This window comes from Atractosteus spatula, chromosome 2, assembly GCF_055471065.1.
Source record: "Atractosteus spatula isolate fAtrSpa1 chromosome 2, fAtrSpa1.hap1, whole genome shotgun sequence".
Lineage (NCBI taxonomy): Eukaryota > Metazoa > Chordata > Actinopteri > Semionotiformes > Lepisosteidae > Atractosteus > Atractosteus spatula.
The window spans coordinates 68,762,009-68,789,808 of record NC_142707.1 but is presented as its reverse complement, the minus strand read 5'-3'; the positions used below and the strand labels follow the sequence as shown (position 1 = coordinate 68,789,808).

The following is a 27,800-nucleotide window of genomic DNA, read 5'->3' as shown; positions in this document are numbered from 1 at the left end:
GATTTCTTCAGAGCACATTCAAGCTGAAGCGTACAGTTTAGAAGAATTGATCTGACAAAACTCTGCAGCTGCACTCTGATATTCACTCGTTCCACAGGAATGGTAGGGTCAACTGTGTGCATTCATCACGCAACACTGAGCTACACTGGAGTACTAACCTGGCCAGCAGCCATATCACTCTGCAACTCACAACTGGCAGCCCACTGAAGCTAAGCAGGTGTGAGCCTGGTCAGTACCTGGATGGGAGACCTCCTGGGAAAAACTAAGGCTGCTGCTGGAAGAGGTGGTAGTGGGGCAGCAGGGGGCACTCACCCTGCGGTCTGTGTGGGTCCTAATGCCCCAGTATAGTGACGGGGACACTATACTGTAAATAGGCGCCGTCCTTCGGATGAGATGTAAAACAGAGGTCCTGACTCTCTGTGGTCATTAAAAATCCCAGGGCGTTTCTCGAAAAGATATTTTAACCCTGGCGTTCTGGCCAAATTTCCCATTGGCCCTTACCAATCATGGCCTCCTAATAATCCCTGTCTATGAATTGGCTTCATTACTGTGCTCTCCTCCCCACTGATAGCTGATGTGTGGTGAGCGTTCTGGTGCACTATGGCTGCCGTCGCATCATCCAGGTGGGGCTGCACATTGGTGGTGGTGGAGGGGAGTCCCCATTACCTGTAAAGCGCTTTGAGTGGAGTGTCCAGAAAAGCGCTATGTAAGTGTAAGCAATTATTATAATTATTATTATTAATCTCTCATGTTGTGGAAGTCCTGAACTGACGCAGCAAATAAGGTCAGATTATTTTTTATGGATTATTCCCAAGTTTTTTCAAGTTATTTCCCAGGTGCTCACACATACAGTAATATGGTATTTCAACACTATTACTATATTTAAATTCTAATGAAAATCAAAATGCAGCATATATTTTTTTAATTCATCTGGCCACTATAGGCATTCAGATATTTATGCATGAAGCCAAGAGCACAGATGTTTCCAAGAATCTAAAACAGGAATGGAAAATGGTATCTTCAAGAGTCAGTATTCCAGAACCCAGCGCTACACCTGCAATCCAAGAACGACGCTATTAACCATGAATAATAAAGAAACAGTGATCAAAACAGGAATTCTGCAGTGAGTGTGTAGTAAACTTTCTTAAGCTCCGATACTATTCGTTTGTTGATAGAATTTCTTTTACTGGTAAAATGTCATACCAAGTAGAAGCTACAAGAACAAAAGCGTTTTTAATTCACTTGATTATGGCGAGTTAATGAAAGTTTCCCTTGACACTATATGTCGTTATAGCCTTATCAGCATGTCTCACAATGCTTCTTTTACAAAATACACTCGCTTGATGGTTTTCTACACACATTTGTAATGTCCCCTCATCAAGTAAATTCTCGTTCTGAAACATCTTGGTATACATATTTTTTGACAACATGAACTACAAGCGCCTCTGAGCAAGAACAATCAACACACAGTTACACAGTTTAACGGGTTCTGTTAGCATCCTAACAACATTCTGACCTGACCATAATATGAAAATGGGGCAGTGCTGTGACTCTGTGGCTCAGGATCTGCGCCTGTGGCTGGAAGGTTGCCGGTTCGTATCCTGTGGCCGGCAGAGGAATCCTACTCCGTTGGGCCCCTGAGCAAGGCCCTTAACCCCAACTGCTCCAGGGGTGCTGTATAAATGGCTGACCCTGCGCTCTGACCCCAAGCTTCTCTCTGTCTGTGTGTCACATGGAGAGTAAGTCGGGGTATGCAAAAAGACAAATTCCTAATAAAAGAAATTGTATATGACTAATAAAGTGATCTTATCTTAAAAGAAAACAAGGTTTCAAATAAACATGTCATTTTCCTTTGGGTGTTCAAGTTTCCTCCAAGAGACCCAAGACATACTGGCTTCTGTAACCTGACCCTGCAGTGAGTGTGTGGGCCCCTTGGTCTAGGAGTATGATTCTCCCTTTGGGTGCGAGAGGTCCCGGGTTCAGATCCCGGAAGAGTCCCCAAATATGTGACGTCCCGAATATGGCTCAGCCTAGGGGCGAAGGGGGACTAACATATGAGCCAGGGTTTAACGGACAGAAATACACACAATCACGTGTAGGACAGAGGAAATCGCTAGGAAGTAAAAAACACACAGGGGTAAGTGAATAACAAAAAACAACTAACTACACTATTCTACAACCCAATTACCCACTAAACCCGTCTCCCGAGAAAGGGGTGGCAAAGCCAAAGAAAAGGCTTCCCCAAGCTGTCTTTCTACTCTATACTAAACTACAGCGGAAAACAACAATCCCAACCCTACACCACAGCTAAGAAAACAAATCCGACACCTCGCACGTTTTCCCGTTTCTTCTTCTTAGACCTCTCTTCAGACACCCTCCCAGGACGTCCCGTACTGGCATTTAAAACCGGGCCGCTCTCTTCAACCAATCCAGAGAGAGAGAGATCCAATTTAGGGACACAGCCGCCTCAATAAACGGACCCCCGCCCGGGAGGGTAGCCAAAAAAACCCCAGAACGTAACAGTGTCTGTGTGTGCCCTGTGGTGGACAGACGTCCCACCCAGGGTGTACCCTGCCTTGAGCTTGTTGCTTGCCACGATAGGCTCCAACTCTGCGGAAACCCTGAAGAATAAAGCAATTAGGAAACGGATGGATAAACATGACTGGCCACACACAGCCTAACACCCAGATATCCCTTTTCTACCTATGGTACACAATCAAGAGCTGAATATCCTAAGCGTGTTAGTTCAACACTTTGATTTGCTCGTCAATGGAGTTTTGTGCAATGGTGACAACCACGACAGGTGGAAAAAATAACTGCTGTCAAAGATTAAGCGGCTCTGGCCTGCAGCAGCTGCTGCTTTCCGTATATAAAGTTAATTTTATAGTCAAAGAGTAAGAGTACAAATGTGGACATCGCAAAGTTATATTAACTAATAGAGAATGTGCTATTGATTTGTTTCCCACTGCTGTGTCTGCTAAACGCACTGGTGGCTTAAATCAATATATTTCTCTCACACCATATTTAGAGCTTACATTCAGGACAACCTGTTTCCTTGCAGATTTTTCATAGGGATTTGTGAACTGAGGATCAAACCTTCTGCCTTTTCTATTAAGGCTCTTGCTTTTGTTCTCATTCCCTGTAATTTGCATTCTGATTCCGCACTTGCTTGGGAAGTCTGGATTTACCTGCTTTATCCATTAGAAAGTAAATTGATGTGGATCTCCAAGGCCTTTGCCTTTCCTACATTGTGAACAAGCGCCACTTCACTTAGGATTGGAAAAAAAAATCAAGCACTTGCAAAAAGGAAACATCAAAATTATACAATAAAGACTTTAAATTTATATACTTTTATATAAAACTTATTTATTCACCTTCGTCTCCAAATTAAATGATGCATTAAAATTGGGGATTGGCAATTTTCCTGACTATTTTACTCTTCCTTCACTGAGAGGATAAAACAGCCTCTTCTAACATCACCTACAATCATCCAATTGCCTTCATCATCTTGCTTATCTGTCAATCATGCAACATATATGCATGAGCCTGTAGCTTGACAGCAATGTACACAGCTACGGTACACTCAATCATGTGTCTGTTTTCTTCGATAGCATTGGCAACAGACAGTACGGCCCTAAGTTAAAATGATCATGAGGCTCATTTTATATATAATGTGTCACCAGAAGAGTTTTTTCTTTTGGTTTGAAGAGAAGGAAAATACTGAAAAGAAAAATAGTGCAGTAACAGGTTCATGCTGAAATGGCCTTAATAAAAACAGAGTAACAACAAAAAAAAAACAGTTTGCATGGAGCACCAAATGTCACAGTTCAGTGCAAGAAAGAATCCAGGGCCTCATATTTTGCTGTTAAAAAGCGAGAACTTCTGGCACTCTTTTAAAGATTATTACTTTAATTTAACCAAATGAACAACCTTTCCCAGCTCTTCAGGTGCTGGAGATGTGCAGAGAGCCAGGAGACCTGCTGTACTGCTGCCCACCCAGACTGGAGCTGAGCACCATGGGTCTGAATAAATTACTTCTCTACATGGTGCCACTTACTCACTTGAGCTCAACTCAGTTAGAAACGGTGATTCAACTGTACCAGTGCCACATTCGGAAATGGAAACTTGGTATCTCTTCAAAAAGGTATTTCGTTATTGCTGCCTTTATCACGTTGGGCACCAGCGCATTAACACTGAGTGATCAGTAAAACTTTGAAAACTTTTCCTTGTTTACCTTGGAGCTCTCCCATGTTACAACTTGAATAGATCTCAGCTCTGGATTGTTGAAAACTACTATCTTTGAGTATTATTTCATATATTTCCATGTTGAAAGTTCTGATTTATATGTTTTTTTTCTCTCCAGCATTTTCCCATTGAGATTTCTTATTTATTTCAGCATTAACATTTATTATTAAATAATGTCAACGTACGTTCTATATTTGTATAGAAAGTGTGCATCCGTTTTCCCTGATCCACCTTTAGCTTATAAGACAGCCATCATAAACCACCTTCCTACTACTTAAGTTTCAACAGTGTCACATCACTGCTTTCTGAATCAAATCTCCTCTCTGACATTTATAACATGTCACTTGTTATAAATTCTAAGCAAATAACATAAAACAATATACGACAGATTTTGTTGAGATAAGCAGACACCTGAAGATGTTTTTTATATTATATTCATAGGCTGTAAAATGTACGCTTGTGAAAAAAAGATTACAAAATATAAGTCATGCTCTTCTATCGCCTATCGATAATAATGAAAGGTATCCCATGGATTTTTGCTTACTTTTTTTTTTGCTGATAAAATCATGCATACCACACAGAAACAGAACTCTGTATGTGCGTGGTGTTCAAAGCATAAACAGCACCGTGTGAGTGAATCTAACAGTCAACAGGAAGCTGTTAAAGTTCCTTCGGAATGTACTTCACTGTTAATATACCAGGCATTAAAGAAACCGAGAAAATCACTTTTAACGGCAACAAATTCACAGAGCGATTATCAGGAAAAAGAACCTTTTTCATGGCATGCTCTTTGATTTTTTATAGAACAGATATGAGATAGGTATACTCATTCTGCTTATTAGCATTTGTCATCAACATGGCAGATCAACAGGGGGATTACTGTCAAAGCCACAAGCTCATAGTGAGTGTTTGGCCACTGGTAGAAGCAATCTCTGTACTTCCGAGATGCATACCCTGTGCCAGTTCTTGTGGGTTTCTTTCCCATCACTCTCGGATATCCTGGTTGTAGACATGAGATGGGTGTATAGCTCTCTATGACAGTGCCACCAGCACTGTCGACGCAAAACCTTCATTCATCCCTACAGAGGACTTGACTCCATAGTTGGCGAGTCCACCTGAGGTGACTCAGTGCAGCCTTCAACAAAGCAATGGTACAAAGACATTGTTCTCCTGTGGTAACATGAATATATCACACCCCGTCGTGAATGCGTATTTAATCAAAATTATGCCAAAGCCACTTAATTAATAGCCTGAAGTCTGTAAGTTGTATTTTTCTAATAAGAAATACAGGCATAGAGTGATACGTTTCTTCTGATGCTCGGTATTTTTTTCTGTGAGAAAAAAAAATGCACTTATTTCGACAAGTGAATTGAAACACTGAGCCTTTGCATTTTGTACAATGACAAATCTAGATAAGAAACTTCAAGATCACAGAAGGCTTATGATACTGATGAAGGTAGAAACTGAAGCTTCTCCTGTCCATTTATTTCTACAAGAAATATCAGGGTTTCCAAGCACTTGTGTTTTCAAGCCATCAATAAAAAAAGCAGCAATACCTGACATGCCTGCTGTACTTCATCTGCAAAGTGGCTGATTTCTGAAAGAAGGTGACAGACGAATGAAGACTTTAACAAGCTGCTTCTTCCCAGAAGGATCAGAAAGTCTGCTATGGACTCCTGCGTCTGAAACTGAAAGATCACAAGAGATTTAATAAGCTTTCAGCATGTCAAAAACGTGACTAGACACCAGAACACATAACGTTCTGGATTGTCTGACCTGAGCAATGAGCATGTCCTGCACCTGTGGCCATGTTTATTTTAGCTTCAGTCACAGATAATTTATCAAAACAGTTATAGCATCAACGTGATTTTATTAAGGTTTTAAAAGTAAATGGAATAGATTCATTTTGTGCAATTTACGCAAAAAGGCAATTACATAACTAGCTAAAACGTCAGTGTGATCCTATGAAATAATGCAAGTGAAGTACACAATGTGCACGGAATATAGCTTGGTTTACAGGCAGTATAGACATTGCATATTGCACTGTTTCTCTCACTGCTGCTATGAGAGAATGTGACACAGTGCACACAGACCACCCATGTTATCGGAAGCTATAGACTGGCCCAAAAGAGTAGTATATCATCTTAAAACACCAAGACTGGTTTTCAGACTTGTTCAAAATTGCATACTGCAATGCAGTTCAGTCATGACAAGAAAAATCCAAATCTGTTAAAATATTTGAGACAAGCACTCTTTTTGAATGAGATCGGAGATCATCTTGTTTAATTCTCTGCAAGTGACTAATGCAATATTATTGTTATTAATTAGCATACACAAAATCAAGGTTGTACCATCTGAAAACCCAAAGCTGCTGGAAAGAGAAAGAGGTTGCTTTATCTGAGGCTTCTCCGCATTTATCACAGTATACCCAGTGCATGATCGTCATAGTGTAATCAATAGTTGTGAAAAATGTCATAGGAATGCAGCTGTAGAAAATATTTGAACACTGGAGTGCAATACAAAATTTTGTTTGGTATTTATTAAGGAAGATTTCATGTATAAAACAAACTAGAAACGGCTATAGGAGGCAAGAAGACACCTTTTCCTTAATATTATCTCTGGAAGAAGTGCCCAGCTTCTCTGCCAATGAGCTGCATGAGATGCTGTGCCCTTGAAAAAAACAAATTCATTTCAAATAAAAACAGAGTGTCTCAACTGCAAAACCATCTTAGCAAGATAGTCCTAGAGATCCTTCTTCGTCCTTTTTCCAATGGCTTTAAAAGTGTCTTTAATATGCTACACACAGCATTACAGAAAGCAACTCTTTTAAATATTTCCTCTCAGTGCAGTTTTTATCACAGAGCTGGGAAATTTATTGACTTGTTTTACCAACATAATATGCCCAATGGTTTCTGGAAAGGCCTTTCAAGTTATCTGACAAGCTTTCACCTCCTGTAATGATTTGTATTCATGAGGTTGTTTGTCTTTTCTCCCTTCTGATAAAGGTGTTTTTTATTAAAGCACCAGATATCACCTGACAGCTTGGTACACCTGCAGAGGCAAAAACATGTAAAGCACTGAACTATATTACTGTATTATTAAGTGAAGCTGCACCTTGGACATGTAATTAAATCAATAGACAGATTACCTAACACAAATCAGCAAATCCAGAAAAAAAACAGAACATATGCAGGCCATGCAGAAAGAAAATACCCACATTTTTCTTTCATTTCATTTTATATTTTAGCAATACAGTAAAGAATTATTCCAAATTCATTATTTTAAAAAACATATAAAGATACGTGAAACCTAAAACAAAAGGCACTCTTACAATGTTACAATATTGTCTCGAGCAAAGTAATAAAGACAGTGGGCACTTATCAAGATCACAATGTACTACACGGTAACATCATACTTAATAAAACACATGTATTTCTCAGGACGGCTGTTACGTGCCAAGGTTCTTAACTACTCTTTTCTGGTATCATTTCCAAAGGTCTCATTGAATTTCATGTAATTTTATTTGGTTATTTTTACATTATTGTATCATCACTCCACACACATCCATAACACAAAATTCAGTCCTAATGAAGAAACGTTTACACCTTAATTCAAGAAGGGTTAAGAATAAAATGTTAGATTCTATATGTGAGCTAGTGAAATAGCATGAAATTTTGATTACTCTGTTCAAGGAAGTCAGGCATGACAGAACAGGTTGTGAGTCAGCACTATAGCAATAAGGACCATATACAGTAATTAGAAATTGCATACATAAATTTCCCATTGACCTTTACCAATCATGGCCTCTTAATAATCCCCATCAATGAACTGGCCTCATCACTCTGCTCTCCTCCTCACTGAGAGCTGGTGTGTGGTGAGTGTACTGGTGCACTATGGCTGCCGTCACATCATCTGATGCTGACGATAACAATGCATGCATAACATGGTCTGTCCTTTATCTTTAAAAATAGAAAATGGACAAACTAGAATAAACACAATTAATGCATAATTAAAGGCTTGAGGTCATAAAGGGTTTACAATTATACAAATGCACTTTTTTTCATAAAGCCTGAATGAGGTGTTTTAATTGTGCAAGGACATTTTGTGGAAATCACGAAACCCGTTACTTTAGCATTACTAAATGTGAAAGTAAATAAAGAGATTTCCAGTTACAAAATATCTTTAATTTTCTTTTTTCTAAGCTGTACATAATATTTAGAATCACATTCACATTTATTATATTATAAGATTTTAAAAACTTCTCTAGGTTCTGATACTCTTGTGATGTGTTTTTGTACCTCCCAGTACATCATGTCCAATTAATATTCTTGGTAATATTAATCTATAAAGCAATGTCTTCAGCCTACAGTTTATGAACTGCAGTTCAAGATTATGCTGTTTGTAAGGTAATCTTTTGAAAATGGTTACATATATTACAAAAAGCACAGATGTTTACTGAAAGATTACTTGAATATTACAAATCCAATTTTAGACCAATTCATTTGCTACTGCTTGATCAATAATGTTTTTAAATCCTCAGCTTCTACAGATAATCACCCGGTAGGACTCTTAGACCAAATACCACTTATTAATTGGACAAAATAAAGATATTTTTTATCTGAAAAAAAACATACAACATAGAAACGAAAGAACACATGGGGATCTCTTTTGGGATTTTTCCTAAATGGTGATTTTTAAGGGGGTACACTAATTATCAAGGGGTACACTAATTTGCGTAGCAATTAAGGTTATGGTGTTAACATTCCCACATTCTTTTGAAGTCTTTTACAAGACTTTAGACTTTTAGACTTGGAGCCCTGCAATTTCTCTTTATTCAATGTTTTAATGCTACAATGCCTCCCGTGTCCCAGGTAAATTGATTAATTTGTGCTGTTTTCACACCGAACAACACAGTCACAATTTGTGAGTTCCAGAATTCCTAGTCTGCTACTATTTTCTGTCCACCACCAAAGCTAACTTTAACAATGTCTAATTGTAGACATAATCCATCTACCTACTTTTAAAGATCCTATACTGGGTTTTGTAATAAAAATATAACTGGGAAAAGAAATGGCAGCTACTGTACTTTCGCTGACAGTCTAAAGAGACAATTTGCTGTTTTGTTTAAAATGAAATATTTGCTACCATATGTTTTGCTCAAATTTCACATTTCATGGCTTATTATAGCACACCAGTTATATTCTCCTCATTGTAAAAGAAACATACAAAGTGCTTCAAAGGGCACCTCTCACACAGAAAGAAATTATATACTTGACGTGATATATGCTTTGTTCAAACCATTATTGCAAGCTTGCTGTGAGAGAGGTAGAGCCAAGGTTCCCCATAAATGTGCCCATCAGGCTCTACTGTGCAAATATGAATGGTGTTAATTATAATGCAACAGCATGTGTCTTTTAGGTACTGGAAGTTAATAATGTGGAATAAGTGCATATTACACCCACTGTAAAAACACAGGGAGCCTTAGCAAATCTGGTTATCAGCAAACCCAGGGAGGAATATGACAAGCTACAGCAATTTCAGAAAATACAGTATCTGTCAAGGTAGTAGCACTAGTTATACGTGTTCGCCACACAATCTAAAACCCAACAGGCATTAAAACGGATAATATGGTTTGTCATGACCTCTTTGCTGGTGACAGTTATGTTGTCTTGTTGCGTTGAACTCTGCTACACAAAAAAAACATTTCCCCTAGTGTTTAATAATAAAGTTTGTAAATTAAACTTTTGTTGCAAGATCTCCAATTATAGGCTCTGTTTTATTAAATTAAACCTCATCCATTGTGAAATAGCACAGCAATAGTCAGGCTAACAATCATGATATACTTAAATACAATATTATCAGGCTGCAGCACAAATACTGAACCAAGATGATCAGCTACAGTATACCTACTGTTAAACCTGAGTTATGTTTGTGTAGTGAAGGTTTTCATTCTGAAATAAACACTGCTGACCACTGTTTGTCAGCCAGAGACATCTGACTAGTTATGAAAAACTAGTATTGATTTTCTTCTAATTTATATTTAACTCACATTTTCTAAAAAGCAGAACAGGAAAACGTGTCTGGTTTGACAGATACAAAGCTCTTAAAAGGCATGACGTGTTTAGATTAATCAAGGATGATAAGAATACGGGGCTTTTTTATCCACACTTCTCACATGCCCATCTTTTAAAATAAGATCGCTTTATTGGCCATATACAAATTCTGGTATTAGGAATTTGTCTTTTTGCATACCCCAACTTGCTCTCCATGAGACACACAGAGAGGGACAGAAGCTTGGGGTCAGAGCTTAGGGTCAGCCATTTATAAGGCACCCCTGGAGCAGTTGGGGTTAAGGGCCTTGCTCAGGGGCCCAACGGAGTAGGATTCCTCTGCCGGCCACAGGATACGAACAGCAACCTTCCAGCCACAGGCGCAGATCCTTAGCCACAGAACCACCGCTCTGCCCAGAGAATGAGAAGACTCATTCATCTGTTGACAGCACTATAAGGTCTTACAGGACAGACAGCACCAGCCCAAGGCTCACAGGTGCTCTGCAGGAGAACAGTTAAATTAGGTTAATTAGCTTCTGTAAAATCTGCCCTGGCGTCAGTGTGTGTGCATCCTGCCATGGACTGGTGCCCTGTCCAGAATGTACCCCCCCTTGAGCCCCCTGCTTGCCAGGATAGGCTCTGGCAGTGGCGACCCTGAATTGGATGAAGTAGTAAGAAGATTGAAGGATGTTTCGTGCACACTATTTTACATCCAAACATCCATGGCAGTTCTAAAGACTTCAGTTTTTCAAACACGGGTCAAATTAATATAACAAAGCTGTATAAGCTGACAGTCCTGAGGCACTAGAAAAAAAGCTGTTAGGAAAAATAATTCTAAGCGAGCGAGTACTGTAACTGCAATTTTGAAAACCTCCTGTACAAAATAAAGCTCATATCATAAATGCTCAAAAATGTTTAATGTTTGCGAAATGTAAGTTTATAAAATGTCCTGTTTTTTAAATTTAAAAGAAAAGACACATGACATCTAGTGAAAACAACACTAATGATGTTTGCTCTTCGCTTTTCAAATCTACCCTAGAAAGAATTACTTATTACCAATTTATTTGGATTTTATCCCAATTAGTTTACAACTTACTGTATAATTCACACAGCTGAGTATTTCACCAGAGCAATCCGGGTGAAGTATTTAGCTCAGAAGTACAACAGCAGTGTCTCACCTGTGATTCAAGCGCACACGCTTCCAGTTATATTTCCTGCACCCTAGCCACAATGTGACATACAGTATACGAGCAAGTCCTGTCATCATCAGATGCTTCTGAGGCTATAACTGGTTGTATCCCTTTAGCGATTAATACAAATGCAATGTGTATTATTTCATTTTGAAAACAGAATAACTCCACTGCTTTAATCTTACATTATAAAATACATATTCATTCTAATACCTCAAGCACATTTAAAGCTAAGCATAAATCTCCTGTAATTAAACACTACACAGATCAAAACAGACTTTTTACTACAATTACCAAAGCTTTTTAAAGTAAGTGTTCTTTACTCATTCGCTGAAGAGAAGAGTAAAAGCACACAAAAAACGGTCTGCCTTTTAAGAAGAATCTCAAAACTTGACTTAATTCTTCAATACCCAGTCGCCTCAGCCTAACCAAACACTGCGGTCTGTCGAACGCTGTACCATGATACTGAATTCTGAAGGACAAACTTGTGAAAAGGTTCCCAATCATCTTCATTCAATTCATCCTTTCTCAGATGGATGTGTCTGCTATGTCTTTTGATTCCAAAACATTGCAGGGCACAAGTAGTCACTCAAAGTCAATTTAAAGACCAATTAAGGCAGCCAGCAAGTTTTTCGAAGGTGGGAGGAAGCCAGAGCACTTCCACACAGAAGGTACCCCAGTCTAGATTCGAACCCAGGACCAAAGGCATTCCAATCATCTTGTACCTAAAATATATTGCCAAATTCATTTATTTAGCAATTTGTCTACATAAATGCATTTATTAAGAATGGAACCTTTCTGAAATCACATTATACCTTCAGCTTCAATTCAGAATAGCCAGGTTCCACAATAATTCCAGTCTAAATGTGTCACAGCTACACAGAGTCATCACTATACAGCATCCCTAAAACACTGATACACATTCATGTTCAGCTGTTTGTTCAGCCAGCAAACTGCCCTTGACTGAAATCATAATAGCGACAGCAGAGCTCACCAAACTTCCATTTGCTAAAAAGTGATGTTACTAAAAATGGTGCTTTCCTGTCTTACTTTCAATGGAGTAGATCAACGAACAATATTTCCATTCACAAAAAAACAGGGTTCCCTGGCCCTCATCCGATAGTGTTTTTCTCAAGATAAATATCTGCAAAAACAACACCCACAAAACAATCTTTAAAACAGGCTAAAACAGAGATTACAGAAGTCAACACGCTACAAATCGTCTTCAAAATACTACTCTTCTCCAGAAGCTTGTGTCTTAACAGCCTGCAGCTGTAGACCATTAGTGTGTGCCACAAGCAGCCAGGTATACAGCAGTAGACTGGCAGCTGTGTAATATAGGAAGCCGAGCAGTGAAGCAGAGGGGTCTGTCCGCAAGACTTTAGTATCAGCCTGTTCTGGAGGCGTGCTGAAAAACTCAATCCGCAGTTCGATCATGCCAGCAAGAAGCAGACGTCCTGCAAACACTGCAGGGGTTTTCGAACAAGAGATCTGACAAGTCAACTCCGTAGACTTCTTGAATTCTCAATAAAGTGCTTTCTTTCCCCTTATATTTTTCAGATTTATTTAACTATATGGGCCACCACCTTCCCGACTTTCAGTTTCTTGCCCTTGGAATGATTTACAAAACCAAACACCTCCAACACGCTGCCGTCCATTTATGACGGATTCCAGATTTATCCTGTCCCCTTCTAAGTCTCTCTGTCTTCCTTCATATTCTGCTTTCCTGTAATTGTACACCCTTGGGAAGGCCAGACTGCTCATGCCCCGAGATGAATTTAGGCAGGATATCTGGGTTAACACCCCTACTTTTCCAAACAGTGTCATAGAATCACTAATGGGCAATTAGTTAGGATTCTGCTTCATAGTTTCATCTAAAGAATGGTAGACATGCCACAGCAAACTGCCCATAGTTGCCATACTGTGGAGGAAAGGGTGCCACCTACTGGCCCACACATACCACTGACAGCAGCAGTCTGGTTCTCTGTGGAGGTCTCTCACCCCGGTACTTAACAGACCCAGCCGTACATAGCTTGTATTGTAAAATGTCTTGAGATTGGACCAGAAAGTAGAAACACTTACAGTGATCACAAAATCTTTGGCAAGGGCTACCGTATCCACCAGGGGAAAGGAATGTCAAAGTAGAGGGTGAAGCATTATTGCTGATGGTGAAGAGGAGACCAAAGATTAGCAAGACAGGGCAGAGAGGAACTTCTCTCTTCTCAAACAAGACTTCAGCCAGGGTGGTATTTTCCTCAATTTCAAATCTTTTCTATTCAGAAGATTTCAGAGAAGTCACAATGAAGGAAATTTAGTCCATGACATCAAGCCTCCTTTGACCTTTACAAACAAGCATTCAACATGTTACGGCAAATTCAGATTTACATACAGTAGTTACCAAATGATGAGTTTGAGGAGAAAGCATTTCACGGTATGGCATGAGACAGGTCTAAAGTATTGGGCAGTAATAAATATCGTTAGAATATGATCCAGGAGGTAAAATCAAGACTTCTCCTTTTACACAATTCCATCCTTTAATTTGACCTTTTATTTTTTTCCTGCATGTCATGACAGTTCAGAATGATTCTAAAGGAAGTGATATCTGACCAATCCAATGAATTCAATCATTCTCATTTACACGGTTTGCCACTATCACTTGGCAGCAAATTACTCAACAACTTCAGAGAGACAAATCCCCGAGAGACTAGAACTGAACCCCAGACCTCGGGTGTGTAATGTAACAGCTCTAAACTCCACACCACCATGCTGAATTACCCAAATGTGTTTTTTCCTCTGCGGTCGGGTGTCAACAGTTTGTTTAATAAACTACAAGTCAATGGCACTGCAGATGCATTATATAAAGTGCGTCTATTCATCTTCATTTGATAAAGGGACAGAATGCCCTTCCCAACTCAACTGTGACTGCATTTATTTAACACTTTTGACATGTAAATGATTGCACACAATTTAAAAGCTAATAAATGGAGATGCCAAGGCCGTAACTGACAAAGGAAAATTCTGCATTCAATAATAAAGTATGCAGCACCAGGGCATCTACAGTATGTACTTATACGAAGACCAGCAAGACCACACAAACTAACAGAATTCTCTGGCTGAACAGGAGGGTCGTGTTACATAATAACATTAATACAGGGAAACGCCATTACTGAAAGCAGGAACAAGCACGATAAGAGTTATGAGGAACTCATAACTGAAAATAATAAAACGATTCTGAAATTATTGAAATCATTCAAGTAAATTTACTTTTAAAATCTGACAGTTTCAATACAGGAGATAAGTGTTATATGCCTTGAACACCATTCAGGGTGTGCCACTTTAGTTGCTGAAAATTTGAAACATAACTTTTTCCTAGTCCTTTAACAGTTTTGAAGACACTCAAACTTGTTTGTACACATATTATGAATAACCTTTCGCCGTTCGAAGGCAGTCATTTTTCAAAAGAGCAAGGAATAAGCTGTAACATGGTTAGCATAATTGAAATGCACTGAGGTGGAAAATGACGTTGACTTTGCAGCGCTGGAGAAGACCAAACAAAGGCGGCAAAAGTTAAACAAGGAAGCCTCACCCTTTGCACAAGCACATGCAAGGTAAAATGAAGATATCTGACACGATATAAGCAGTCCAATTAAAAAGCAACACCTGAACAAATACTGAACAAGGAGCTTCAAGGGCTTGGGGCAGTTATGACAAATTTGAGTCACTCAGCTCTGAATAATGCCCAGTCATTAATGACCGGCAATCATCACCCTATAAAATACACTGTTATTAATCCCAAGAACATGAAAATCAGACATGAAAATCCATTTAAATCTTATAATATTACATCTTAATAAGACAGACACTGACATAGTGTACTCGTAGAAAAAGCCCAGTCTCGGTGTACGGATTTCCTACACTACAATATCGCTGCCAGGAATGAGACAGTCCCCATTTTTGCAAACCTTTTAAAGGTGTTAAGTTAAGGATATTCATGTTGTCTTTTATTTCCCCCCAATATAGGCTACCTGCCCCCTTTTTGTCTCCCTGCTTATCAGACTAGCATTCAGGGAGCAGGAGAGAACGGCCCACTGTCTTAGAAGTATGAAGTACCTTTTTGCTTTCAGCAGTCTATAACACAAAATTTATCACCACATTATTTCAGAGTGAAAGCACACAGCACAACAATTGTGAACTAAAAAAAAATAAAAACAGACAAAAATAAAATGCCAGTCTTTGCCTAAAATAATATTACAATTAATACAGCTTTGGAATTGCACAGAATTATGTTCTTTTCTAATACGAGAAGAAAACATTGCTATTTTATATTTCTTTTATCTTGCAGCCTTACTGTTTACTGTAGCTGTATAGGTAACTGGCGACGCTTTGATAATTGTTAGCTTGCTGCAGAGACACTACTTCCAAAGAAACAAAAAATGTTAGCAAGGATGACAGTCCTTTGTGTCGTATACAGTATGTGGAGAAAAGAAGCCTTTTAGCACACTAGCTGTCACTAAGATAAGCATTTACCTAAGAGGATTCGGTCCCCATTTGCCTTGCTATTTATTTCCTTTTTAAAGCGCACAATACAGTGGTTTAGATGAACCCCACCTGCTGTCAATGAGCTGTATATACACCACTTGGTAAGAAGCAATCCACAAAAATGGTACTACAATTGATGTCTCCTCGGTCATGGTATAAACACGCTTTTCAATCATGACAAAAGAGCACATCATGGGTAGCATGTCAGCAGAACCCTGTCAGCTGAAAAGGCGCGGAACAGAAAAATCACCTTATGGCAAAGCTGACGCAGTCTGGTCTGTTTCCAGCAGATAACCACACATACAGTAACTGTAGTTTTCAACACACTGCAGCAAGTGTTACTACTCACGCTGCACACCACAGCTAGTGCACAAAAAACAGAAATACCTGGGTAAATGAGGGATAATTCACATAGGTGTGCTTTGTTTCTTTTCTTCTCTTTTCAGCATGGCAAAAAACCTTTACTTGTCCCTTTATTAAACACTATTCTAGGAGACTTCAGGTTAGGTATAAAAATGTTGTTCAGGCCTGGTCGCCTGTAATTCTGACTGAAACGAAGAGACCTCAGTGACTTTGTGATTGCTGGAGTGCGTTTTGCTGATTCTACCCGAGTAACGGTGTCTAAGGTCATGTCAGCATAGAACTCCGAGAGAAGGACACCATCAGCACAGGACAACAGTGGGCAGAACCACAAACTTCAGGATCATGATATCTGCGTATTAATTCAAAGTGCAAAGCAAAACAGGAGACCAGCTCCTCAGATCAATTGACTGGTTCATTTCTCCTGGTTTTGGATGCGCCTATCCTTTCAAAAGCCAGGTCAAAGCTCATCACAGCTTCATGATTCTGAATGATCATCTTCACCCCATACTGCAGCAGCTCTTTCCTGTCGTGAGGGGTGTCTTCCGGAATGACAATGCCCTCATCCTCAGAGCCCAGTGGTCTGATGAGCCTGACACCGATGTTCTCCACACGTACTAATCTTCTTCTCAGTCTCCAGATCGGAATCGAATCGAGCACGACGCCTGTGACAGCAGCCTCCATCAGCCAGATGAGAGCCGATACACTGGGAAGACTCTGTTAAGGTGCATACAGGCCTTAATGGCCACACGAGGTGAAACAACACTCAATTAAATGGCTTTGTAATGGTGTCGCCATCTTTTGTCCACTACCTGAATGTCACTTATTTACCTCTGGGACAAACAACACACTGCTGAGAGATCACAGCAGCGGTATTAAGTAGAATTCCAAAGGGATCTGTGTAAGGGCCACAGCTCATCCGGATTTTTTTCAATGCTCCGGATTCTGCACCAGTGGGTAAAGTAGTTACTAAATAATTAGGATAAGTAAACACTGTAGAATCCGTTAAAGAAATTCAATTTCGAGACTAGGATTGAATGTAATATACAAAAGTGTAGAGTTTTATAGTAGGTCAAGTAGGGAGCTGCGTCAGCATGCGCAGGCTGCAAAGCAACAAGTTAAAGGTTTATTCCATGCTGAAAAATGTGTTCCTTTGTAGAGTTTTATATGCAGGTAGCAAAAATAACCTACAAATATAAAATCATCAACAATGATCTTGACCAAGCAACTATCAACTTCATTGCTGCTTAATTTACTTCCTTTAGGAAGGGAAGTTAATAAATGATAGTTATTTTGGGCCACGTTTGGTAACTTCTCGACACTCTCTCGGATCACTTCAAAGAAGAGCATTCCTGGGATGAAAGGAATGTCCAACTCTGACAAGTTAAAAGAACTGACAAGAACAAAGAAAAATGCGAGAGGTCCCGATTTAAGTATTCGACATCCTCAAAGACTCCGACAAAGAAAACCCTATGAACTTCCTCAGAATCAGCAATGAAACATGAACCAGAGTACACAAACTAAAAACAGGGACAGTGCCTTCACATCTAGGAAGAGGAGGCACTTCCTTACATAACAGGTTATGGGAGTCTGGAACAAGCCACCTATCACACTCATCTCCGATACTTTAGCATCTTTCAAAAAACAGCAGGATGAGATCCTCAAGTCAGTGAGCCACAAGCGCCCTGTGACTCACTCGTGCACAGTCAGCCAAGTCCAAAAAAAAAAGAATGCCAAAATACCAATCCAACAGAAAAGGAACAAAATAAGAGCAGGTTTAATAAGGGAAACCAAACCCAAAAAAAAGGCAAACAGAAAAAAAACTACAGGTTATAACAAAACCTGAATCTAGTTTATAGGTTATATACTATAAGCCCAACCTCTGGTCCTCTTGCTAGACAGATGAACCTCCATTTTAAGGGGGGGGTTGACAGGCTCGGGTTGACAGCCTCTCTAGCCTGACACAAGATTGTGGAGCAGACAGACACAAGACAACATGGATTCACAAGAGGTAATGCACTCTAGAAAAAGAACCTTTTTCAGTTCATAGTTTTACAGTAAGAAAACGTATGCTTTATTAAGACTGAGAGGTAAGGTTGCTAACTATCTAGTTACGAAACCTAGATTTCAGGTTTTTGTTTCCCCAAGACAAGCAAAACAGTAATTCAGTGACAAGATGCCAGTCATGTCGACAAAGTACTACGAGGATACTACTAAAATAGACATTTCATTGCCAGCAACTACTGCTGCACGCTGTATTGTTGTGCATTTGATAAATAAACTTTGATTTGATTTGAAATAATACAGCAACTTCTCAAATAACCATGTTTTTCAGTTACATTTCTGAGTCTCTGAAATTGAATTCTAAGATTTTCTTTTTCCTGAAAGATTTTCTAAGAAAAACATAAGAATAAGAGACAGCTACATATCTTTTATACACAGCTGTGTGAAAACGAGAGTGGGGAAAAGCATTATATTTTCCAGGTTTAACATCAAACTCTGAAGGCCCTGTTATATGTGGAAATGTTTGAGATTCTCAGAATCGTTTAGTCAAATGTCACATAACTCTTATCGTTCCCAGACATTATGAAGACCTAACACACTGTGTAAGCCCAGCTTTGTCATTTCCTCCAAGTCTTCACTACGTCTGATAATAATCTCAAGGCTTTTACAGCACTTTCAATACAGCATTATCACACAGCTTTGATGCCTCTCCTTATCAGACACATTTCTGATAGCAATTCCTTAAATACCCTCCACCAGAGTACACACTTTAATTAGAGTACTAAATGGCACTTAATCAAGACTTGCCATTAAAAATTGCTAAGTGATTAACAGACGGTATTAAAAGATTTGCACGGTATAAAACGATATTGATATTAACCAGATTGAAATACTCATCTTATATGAAAAGAAAATTAAAAATGACACTGCAGGTGACACGCTAGATGTCGTTTCAAAAGCAACTAAAAAGGACGAGCTTTCTAATTACACTTACCCTATTGAGCTGGTTATTTTCCAGTATTAAACCCGTAAACTCCTTCAGGAACTCTTCCATTTTCTTCACAAACTGTGTGCAGGCCTGCTCACACAACCTCCCCTGTTCCACCGCACTTGCAGCAGCCTGGCCAGCCTCAAGGAGGAGCGAGCTGGGAAGGGCAGCCTTACAGTCTCGGTACAAGAACGACACACAGTCCAGCAACTGGCAGACAGAATCTCGTATTATGCTATAGTTCTGGTCAGAAGCAAGGGGGTCGGGCGTTGCGTTTCCCAACTCCTTGATTCTTCTGAGACCCAGTACATTTCGTAAAAACTTGGTGTGGAAATGAACGGCTTTGACCTTCTTGCTTTCGAAGTTCCAAGCCCCGAACGCGACCTCGCGTCTTGAAGAGGCCTGCTGCACGGCCAGGTCCCCGAGTTCCTGACTCGGGAGCAGGCTCCCCGTGTTTCCGGTGTCGCATCCGGAATCTTCTTCCGGATTCGGCTCGTGGCTCGTGGAACACAGGACGTCCTGAGACAGTGTTTCCACGGAGCTCTCTCCTGAAACAAAAAGGCGGAAGCCTTCATGAAGAGGGGCTGGCTTGTCTTTCACACAGGAGCCTCAACCTCGGGTCCCGGAGGGCCTGGTGTTGTCGTTCCGATTAAACATCCGCCCATTTTCTAATCCGCCGATCCCGTTGCAGGGATGCAGGGGGAGTCAGTGCCTATCCTGGCAAGCAAATCGCAGAAGGCAGGATACACCCTGTACGGGACGCCTGTCCATCACAGGGCTGTCAGACGCACACGCTAAATTTCTAAAGAAGTCAATTAACCAACCAGCTTATATTTGGACTTTGGGAGGAAACCAGAGCCTCTGGAGGAAACCCACGCAAACATGGAGAGACCATGCAAACTCCACACAGGTAGCACCCAAGGAATGGAGGGCAAGGCAGCAATTCTAACCACTGCACCACTCTGCTGCTCTTAAACCTTTATTACCTTGTTAGATACGGGATTTTCTGTAAGGTCATTTACAATTGATTACTCAAAGCATTATTTAAAGTACAGTTACATACTGTATAAAGCTTTATAACTATCAGATAACACCCTTATTTACATCATCATACTTCCTTTTCAACATTATCTGTACCTTTTGTCTTCTTTTACCCAATTCTCAGTTTAGACGCACCCCATTTCCCCAAATGCCTATCATCTTTAAACTGAAAGTGATCCAAAGGGATCGGTACTAAACCCACTGCTATTCCTAATTCCAAATCAGTAATCGAGGAAAGTCTGCAGATGATACCAAAACATGAGGATAAACAAACATTGTAGAATCCGCAAAAGAAATAAACAAAGATTTAAATAAAATTCTCAAGAATGGGAAAAGACTTGGCTGATGATCTCACATTGAACATAGACAAGTACAGGGTGTTGCTTGCAGGTACTGCATTAAAGACGAACTATACACACAACATGGGAAATGTGGAGGCTGATGAGGTTACTTACGAAAAGGACTTTTATGCTGAGACGTGTTTTCAATATGGGGAAGCAGTTAACAAGACAATTTTAGGATATACAGTATAGTTAAAAATGCAGAGATGCCCTTTGGAAAACACATTAAGAATATTATGGACATGTTACAAACAAAAAATGTCTGCTGTGGAATCAGTCCAGAGCGAAGTAACCAGATATATTCCAGGGTTTAAAGGAATGTCCAACACTGACAGGTTGCAAATGCTGAACTGTGGACATTTAAAACACAGAACAGAAGGCATATCTTTACCAAAAGAGATGTAGGACTATGAAACAAGCTATAGTGTGGTGAAAAGGTAAGAAAACACCCTTAAGATTTTATGGTTTGACATATTTAAACATATTTGGCCTTCACCTCATCCTCACCAAGTCATAACAGTAGATAAAACTTAATTTAACCAATACGACAAAAAATAGACTTTGTCATTATTTATTTTTTTTAAATCTGCCATCAATAGATATCCGAGATCTTTGTGCACTGGCTGACTCAAAGGTGGAGCTGTCTGGCCATAATGCAAAACAATATGTTTGGCGAAAACCAAACACTGTCTTTGACCGGAAGAACCAGCCATCAGGCACAGTTGTGGGCGTGATTTGAGCCTGCTTTGCCGACTCAGGACCTGGACGTCTTGCTGTCCTTGACTTTATCATGGATTCCACAGTGTACCAGACTGTTCTAGAGGAAAATGAAAGACCACTGTCCAACAGCTAAGGTGGATCATGTAACAGGACAATGACCCAAAACGCAAGGAAATCTACAAAAGAATGGCTGAAAAATAAAAAAAAATGCAGGATTTTGAAATGGCCAAGGCAAAGTACAGACCTAAAGGCGCCGTCCTTCAGATGAGACGTGAAACCAAGGTCCTGACTCTCTGTGGTCATTAAAAATCCCAGGGTGTTTCTCGAAAAGAGTAGGGGTGTAACCCCGGTGTCCTGGCCAAATTTCCCATTGGCCCTTACCAATCATGGCCTCCTAATAATCCCCATCTCTGAATTGGCTTCATTACTCTGCTCTCCTCCCCACTGAAAGCTGGTGTCTGGGGAGCATACTGGTGCACTATGGCTGCCATTGCATCATCCAGGTGGGGCTGCACACTGGTGGTGGTGGAGGGGATCAACATTACCTGTAAAGCGCTTTGAGTGGAGTGTCCAGAAAAGCGCTACATAAGTGTAAGCAATTATTATTAATTAAACCCCACAGAGGTGCTGTAGCAGGACTTAAAGAAAGCATTGCATACATGAAAGCCCTAAAACAGCACAAAAGTGAAGCAGTTCTCTAAGGAAGAGTGGGCCAGAATTCCTTCAAGGCGATACGAGAGACTGATCAACTCTTACAGGAAACATTTAATTCAAACATTCAGCTGCCAAAGGGGGTGTCACAAGTCAGTGAATCAAGGTTTTTCACACACAGATATTGAATGCTGCCTGATGTTTTGTAAAATAAAAGATGGAAAAGTCGATTTTTGTGTGTTATTGGTGAAACCAGGTCAATTTTATCTACTATTAGTACTTAATGTGGACTATGCAAAGGTCAAATGTGTCTAAATATGTTACATCACAGAATCTTAAGGGGGCGTACTTTTTCACCACACTGTACTCAGCCATGTTGCTGAAGGTGATGCCCTGGCTTCTTTCAAGAAACAGCTGGACAACAGCCGTGGATAAACCGGCTCTTATATACCAAAGGGGCTAGAGGGGTCCAAAGGCTTCCATTTATTTAATCAATTTCATTGATTTGACTTAATCAGATCAATTTAACAACGACTCACGGCTGTTTGGGTACTGGTGCTTAAATAATACCTAGTGAAGCTGCAGACTTACAAACTTCAAGACCCATTTAAAGAAAGGCATCACATACAGTCTGTGAAAGCAAAGATTCAGCTGTGTTCAAAGGTCATTACTGTCCTTTTTATTTTGCAGACACAGCTCAGTAAATTTGACACTTGCACGTTTAATTCTTGTAGCCATAAATGAATACCCTGCTACAGTAAGCTGGGAGTAATACATATTAATACATGCTTAAGCATAAGCATTGCGTTGCACTCGTGCATATGACAAATATACTGAACTGAACTTAAGTCTGTTTTGGCTTCATTACTATTACATGTACTGCATGCCCTTTCAAATGTACCTGTTTACAAAACAGTGATACTTAAAGCAATTTAAACTAGGCAGCCAGTAATCTCACAGAACATTCTCTACATTTAGCACTAACAAGTAAAGGGAAAAGTACTGTACCTCTTTCACCCCTGCTTTCAGGTCTAGAGAGCATTTTGGTGAGAAAGAGTTCCTGTTGTAGTTGTAATACTTTCTCCTGAAGTTCCTCTGCTTTCGCCTTCCAACTCTCATCTCTGCTCTGAAGCCTGGTGACCAGATATTCTGTGTACTGCCTCCCGCTTTGCTCTGGCGGTTTATTAAGGATGATAGCGAGGGCCAGACCTAGCTCTGCTGTCCTGCGGTACCAGGTTTGCGTGCTTGCTCCTGAAAATAAGGAAGGAGACAGTGCATCTTAAGAAATTCCAATCCAGAACAGACACATTCGCTGTGCATTTTCTCAAAATAATTAAAGGGTGCGAGTACCACCCTAATATTCAAGAATCTTCATATCTGTCATATCAGAATCCATTTTCTAACCCTCATTCGAGACTACATCAGTTTTAAAAAACAACTGCCTGAATGCCTGTTTGCACCACAATTCAAATCACTCTTTTTTAAATATTATAAAACCTCAGATTATTGTCATTTTTCTTCCAAAATCAAGACTGTGAAACTTTAACATGACAGATCTTGTCAGTCTCAACAAGGCATTTCTCCTTATTATAGTGTTTGCTGACAGGTGTAATATGCTCTGCACAGCAGACATGTCTGAGGAAAGCTGGTTCCAGCTAACCAACCACATTCACTGCAATGTTGCATAAGATCTTATTTCATCTCTTTAAATCAAGATCTTACTTTAATTTCTCTTACACAACATCTTAGTGTATCACCACCTGGTTTTAAGTAGGTGAACCAGTAATCTATAAATTCCTTTTATTCCTACTTTCTAAAAGGCCTGGATGAAAAATTCAGTTAAGACGGCATTTTAATTAATTTTTCAATGAGATAATGGTTAACTTTTCTTATGCTAACTAAGTATTTAAAATCGTCTATGGATTATGCATGGATGCAGGTTTATAGGACTATTTTAAATGTCGGAACATGTTGAGTCTGATGTTCCCCAGGACTCGATATTGGGCCCCATGCTATTCAGCATTTATGATTACCCACTCTGTCAGATATTAAAATCACTTGGTCTGAATGATCATTTCTAAGCTGATGACACCCAAATCTATGTCCATACTAAACCTGACACTGAGTTAGCTGTTTCTGCACTCTCTAATTAAACTATGACAAGTTTGACAACTTAATGACAACTTAAACTATGACAAGACTGAGGACAAGGTGCTGTACTTGACGCCTCCCATCACCTATGTAAAGCCAGTGCAGTAACCCTAGATGGCACTGTGCTTGAACTTCAATCCAAACTGAAGAATTTAGGAGTGATATTTTATCCTGACTTGACCTTTGACCCTTAAGTGCAAAATGTTGTAAAAACATCATTCTGCCATTTCAGAAATATTGCCCTTTGTTGACTTCAACTGTACCAGAAAACCTTGCAATCTTCCACGGCATCTGATTACAATCATCGTTATGTCTCCCAAGCTCATTTACATGCTACAGGTGACAGTGCCTTCCCCTGCTATGCCCCAAAGCTCTGGGATAAGAGAGTCACCCACCCTAAGTGTATTCAAACCCAAACTCAAAACCTTTCTTTTCAGGAAGCCTTTAATTAAAATGCTGTCTGTGTCTGCTTCATTTTCTAATCATCATTTATCTTCTATTGGACTTCTAACCACTTGTGTTTCTTTATCATGTTTTAGATGATAAAACAACGATTTTCCTTGTATGGGCTTTAATAATAATAATAACAACAACAACAACAACAATAATAAAAATATTAATAACTGGCCTGTAATATTCCTCAGGTATTTGGGAACACCGTATTGCTCTAATATATATCCCACCACGTAAAATGTATTGTCTACGTGTGCACATTTTGTACGTGTGAAAGAGGATACAGGGCTATGAATACATTGGAACGACTGGACCTGGGATTACACTAGGTCTGGATTAATTAAAATAAATCCCCATGAACCGAAAAGGTACAACAAACGAAACGCATGCGCAAACTCCTTGCGGTCGTTTATCGAAAAGACCATATGTATAATTTTGAATTTAATAATGTACAACGTCTAGATGGAGGGCTAGGGTGTATTCAGAATTTTTAGGAGCTAACTGAAAAAACTAAAACAAAAGCAGGATTTAAGAGAACTATCCACGAAATCGATCAAACAAAAAGTAGGTTAAACGCTTCTAAGTATTAGTGCTGCAAAACGCACTTTCTACAAAAAATGATATACCAAAATCCAAGGAGAAATTGATACTGGATTTTCATTGGGAAGCGAGCTTATTTGCTAAGATGTTCACCGTGTAAACGGGGAGTTTGTGACTTCTCCAGGATGTTAACGGAAATGATCAGGTGATACCAGCGGATATTATTCATAATATTCTCACTACACGATTTAATTTAGATGGGAAAAGTAAAGGTTAATCCCACGCTGAGGAGTAAAGAGAAATAGTACATTGAATAAGGAGAAATGTCGCCTACGAAGTCTTCTTCAGGTGGCTGGGAAGTCATCGGGTTGTCATAAAAATGGTAGAAACGCCACAATACATTTTCAGAGGAAGTCTTTAAATGTTACTTTTTTCCCAACGATTTAATCCATCAGTTAAAAGCTTGAAGCCAGCATTTAACGTACAACCAATTAGCCGGGTAGCTCCACACTCCCACACTCCTTCGTGTAAAGAGCCTCTCGCTGTCAGATTTAAATACACTCGCGCGTAGTTTCCACTTGTGACCTATAGCGTTTCATCATTGTTCAAAATCCTCCTTTCCTGCCCCCTTGCCTCGTATTCCTGCTCTCTCTCCAAGTCGTATTTGTTATTGTTTTATTTTTTTAATGTGGAATTAACCTCTATTTGCCCCGTGGACCAAGAGGAACGATATTTCGTATTTATATGAACTTGAACTTGAAAATGAAGACCGCGTCTCCCCTCATCCAAACTTGTTTTAAAAGAGAGTAAACGTAGTGTACAGAAATCAGTCTACAGACTTAAATCGAAAATACAATTAATTCACGTGACGTTAGCAAACAAAAACATAAAAAAATCAGTCTCGAACAGCCGCGTTTAATTAAAGTGATCCGTCAGGTTAGATCAAAATAAACTGGCCAGACGGACACATCATTACCTTCCTCGATGTCTCTGTCCATATCATCATTAGTCTTCAATTTCCCAGTTAAATTCATTAAAGACAATGTAAATGACTGCTGTTACCCAATTCAAATTCTGATCGTATTAAAAATGTAAAAATCGTGAACTGTGATGACTATCCTACGAATATTTAACCCTTCGAGGTCTCCTCAAACCACACCTGCCGGAAGCGGAAGCGGAAGCAGTTGTTTGTCTCTGCCCGAGGCCGGTGGATTCTCGCGGTTCATGTCGTCTTGCACTTGAACTGGGTGGTGTCGGTTGTCTTAAAAGGTATAAAGTAACGTTTGGGAAGAAATAGATAAATATATTTAAAAAAGAACAAATTAAATTTCACGTGGCGTTGGGTGATAACAGTGTGAGGTTGCTGGCTTGTCCAGGGGACAAAATGTTCTTTTTTTTGCCTTTTCTGGTTTTCAGTATGCACGTTCTGTGTCTTTTATGGCGGTGGTTTGTTTGGTAGTGTGGGTACTGCAGTATGCATTTCCATGATACATTTTTAAAACTTAATTAATTTTTTTTAATCACAAGTAATTTTGCTGCCATTTCAGTTTTTGGCAAGTTTAAAATGTGGTCTGTGTGAGGCCACGGTTTACCTGTTGGTGTTACTGTAGTTATGCTGGCTGTCACTTTAAGGATTCATATTAAGACCTGCCACAACAAAAGACAAAGACTTGGGGGGAGATGTTTGTGACATTGAAATAACTGTGTTGCAGTGGCTCGGCACATAATCCCCACCTCCACAATGGGTTAATCAAAATGAAAGGCTTAACAAGACCCTGTTAACCATAATTCTGACCCAAGGGGAGAAACTGTACTGGAAAAGTGCCCTGTCAAAGGTCATTCACAGACATAGTGTAACCCTTTGTGAATTGAGGATACTGGATTCTTGCCTTATGTCCTACTTGTTGCTCTTCATCACTCTCCTGTGCATCCTAATGTATGAGGGGAGACTGGAAACTTCCCAAGGATTCTGTGACAGACTACCAAAAGCAAAATGCATGAAGCAGATCGATTTACATAGAAAGCTGTAAATAAAATAATCCCGGGTGAAATCCGCTGTGACAGGAGAGTTCAAGGGCATGACGTCTACCTGGCAAATAAATCCTCCTTTGTGTTCTGAATGAAAGAAATACTACAATGAGAAGAATGGTTAAATAAGAGCTTTGAACCTTGAGTTACAGGGATGTTCAGTGAACAATGTCTAGTGTTCTCTAAGGAAAAAACACAACTGCCTCTCAATGTGGGAATGCAGAAGGACAGTCACTTTGAGTGTGGAAATCTGGATCTCGGAGAAAGGCCATAAGCATGTCAATTGTTTGATGAGGGGGGGAAAAAAACAAAGTTCATTGAAGCCACTTCAGCTGTGCCCTAACAGGAAGGGTGCATATCAGATCCGTGTAATTGCATTTTTTTTGCATTTTTGCAATAAGATAAATTTGGTAGTTCTGTCTACGTATGTTCCCATCACTCTTGACAAGCTTCCAGTCCCTGCTGATGAAAAGCAGAGCTATGACATTAAGCTGCCACC

The 27,800-nt window shown here is 39.7% G+C and overlaps 1 protein-coding gene across 1 annotated transcript; it reads right to left on the bottom strand.

The window, feature by feature from the left end:
• Window positions 1-1,979: 1,979 nt before the first annotated feature.
• On the bottom strand, window positions 1,980-26,307 carry mei4 (meiosis-specific, MEI4 homolog (S. cerevisiae)). The gene is made up of 6 exons (XM_088936482.1): window positions 26,250-26,307; window positions 23,138-23,380; window positions 19,383-19,924; window positions 5,802-5,933; window positions 2,571-2,621; window positions 1,980-2,030 (listed from the first exon to the last, which is right to left on the bottom strand). Exons 1-6 carry the CDS (start codon window positions 26,305-26,307, stop codon window positions 1,980-1,982), a joined length of 1,077 nt encoding a protein of 358 aa, XP_088792608.1.
• Window positions 26,308-27,800: the final 1,493 nt, after the last annotated feature.

Excerpts from the sequence above, each read along its gene's own strand:
- mei4 (XM_088936482.1), bottom strand. The coding sequence starts at position 26,307 with ATGAATTTAACTGGGAAATTGAAGACTAATGATGATATGGACAGAGAC. Across the intron at positions 23,381-26,249 it reads GGACAGAGACATCGAGGAAG|GAGCAAGCACGCAAACCTGG; the intron begins GTAATGATGTGT and ends CCTTATTTTCAG. Across the intron at positions 5,934-19,382 it reads AAAATAACCAGCTCAATAGG|TTTCAGACGCAGGAGTCCAT; the intron begins GTAAGTGTAATT and ends GTGATCTTTCAG.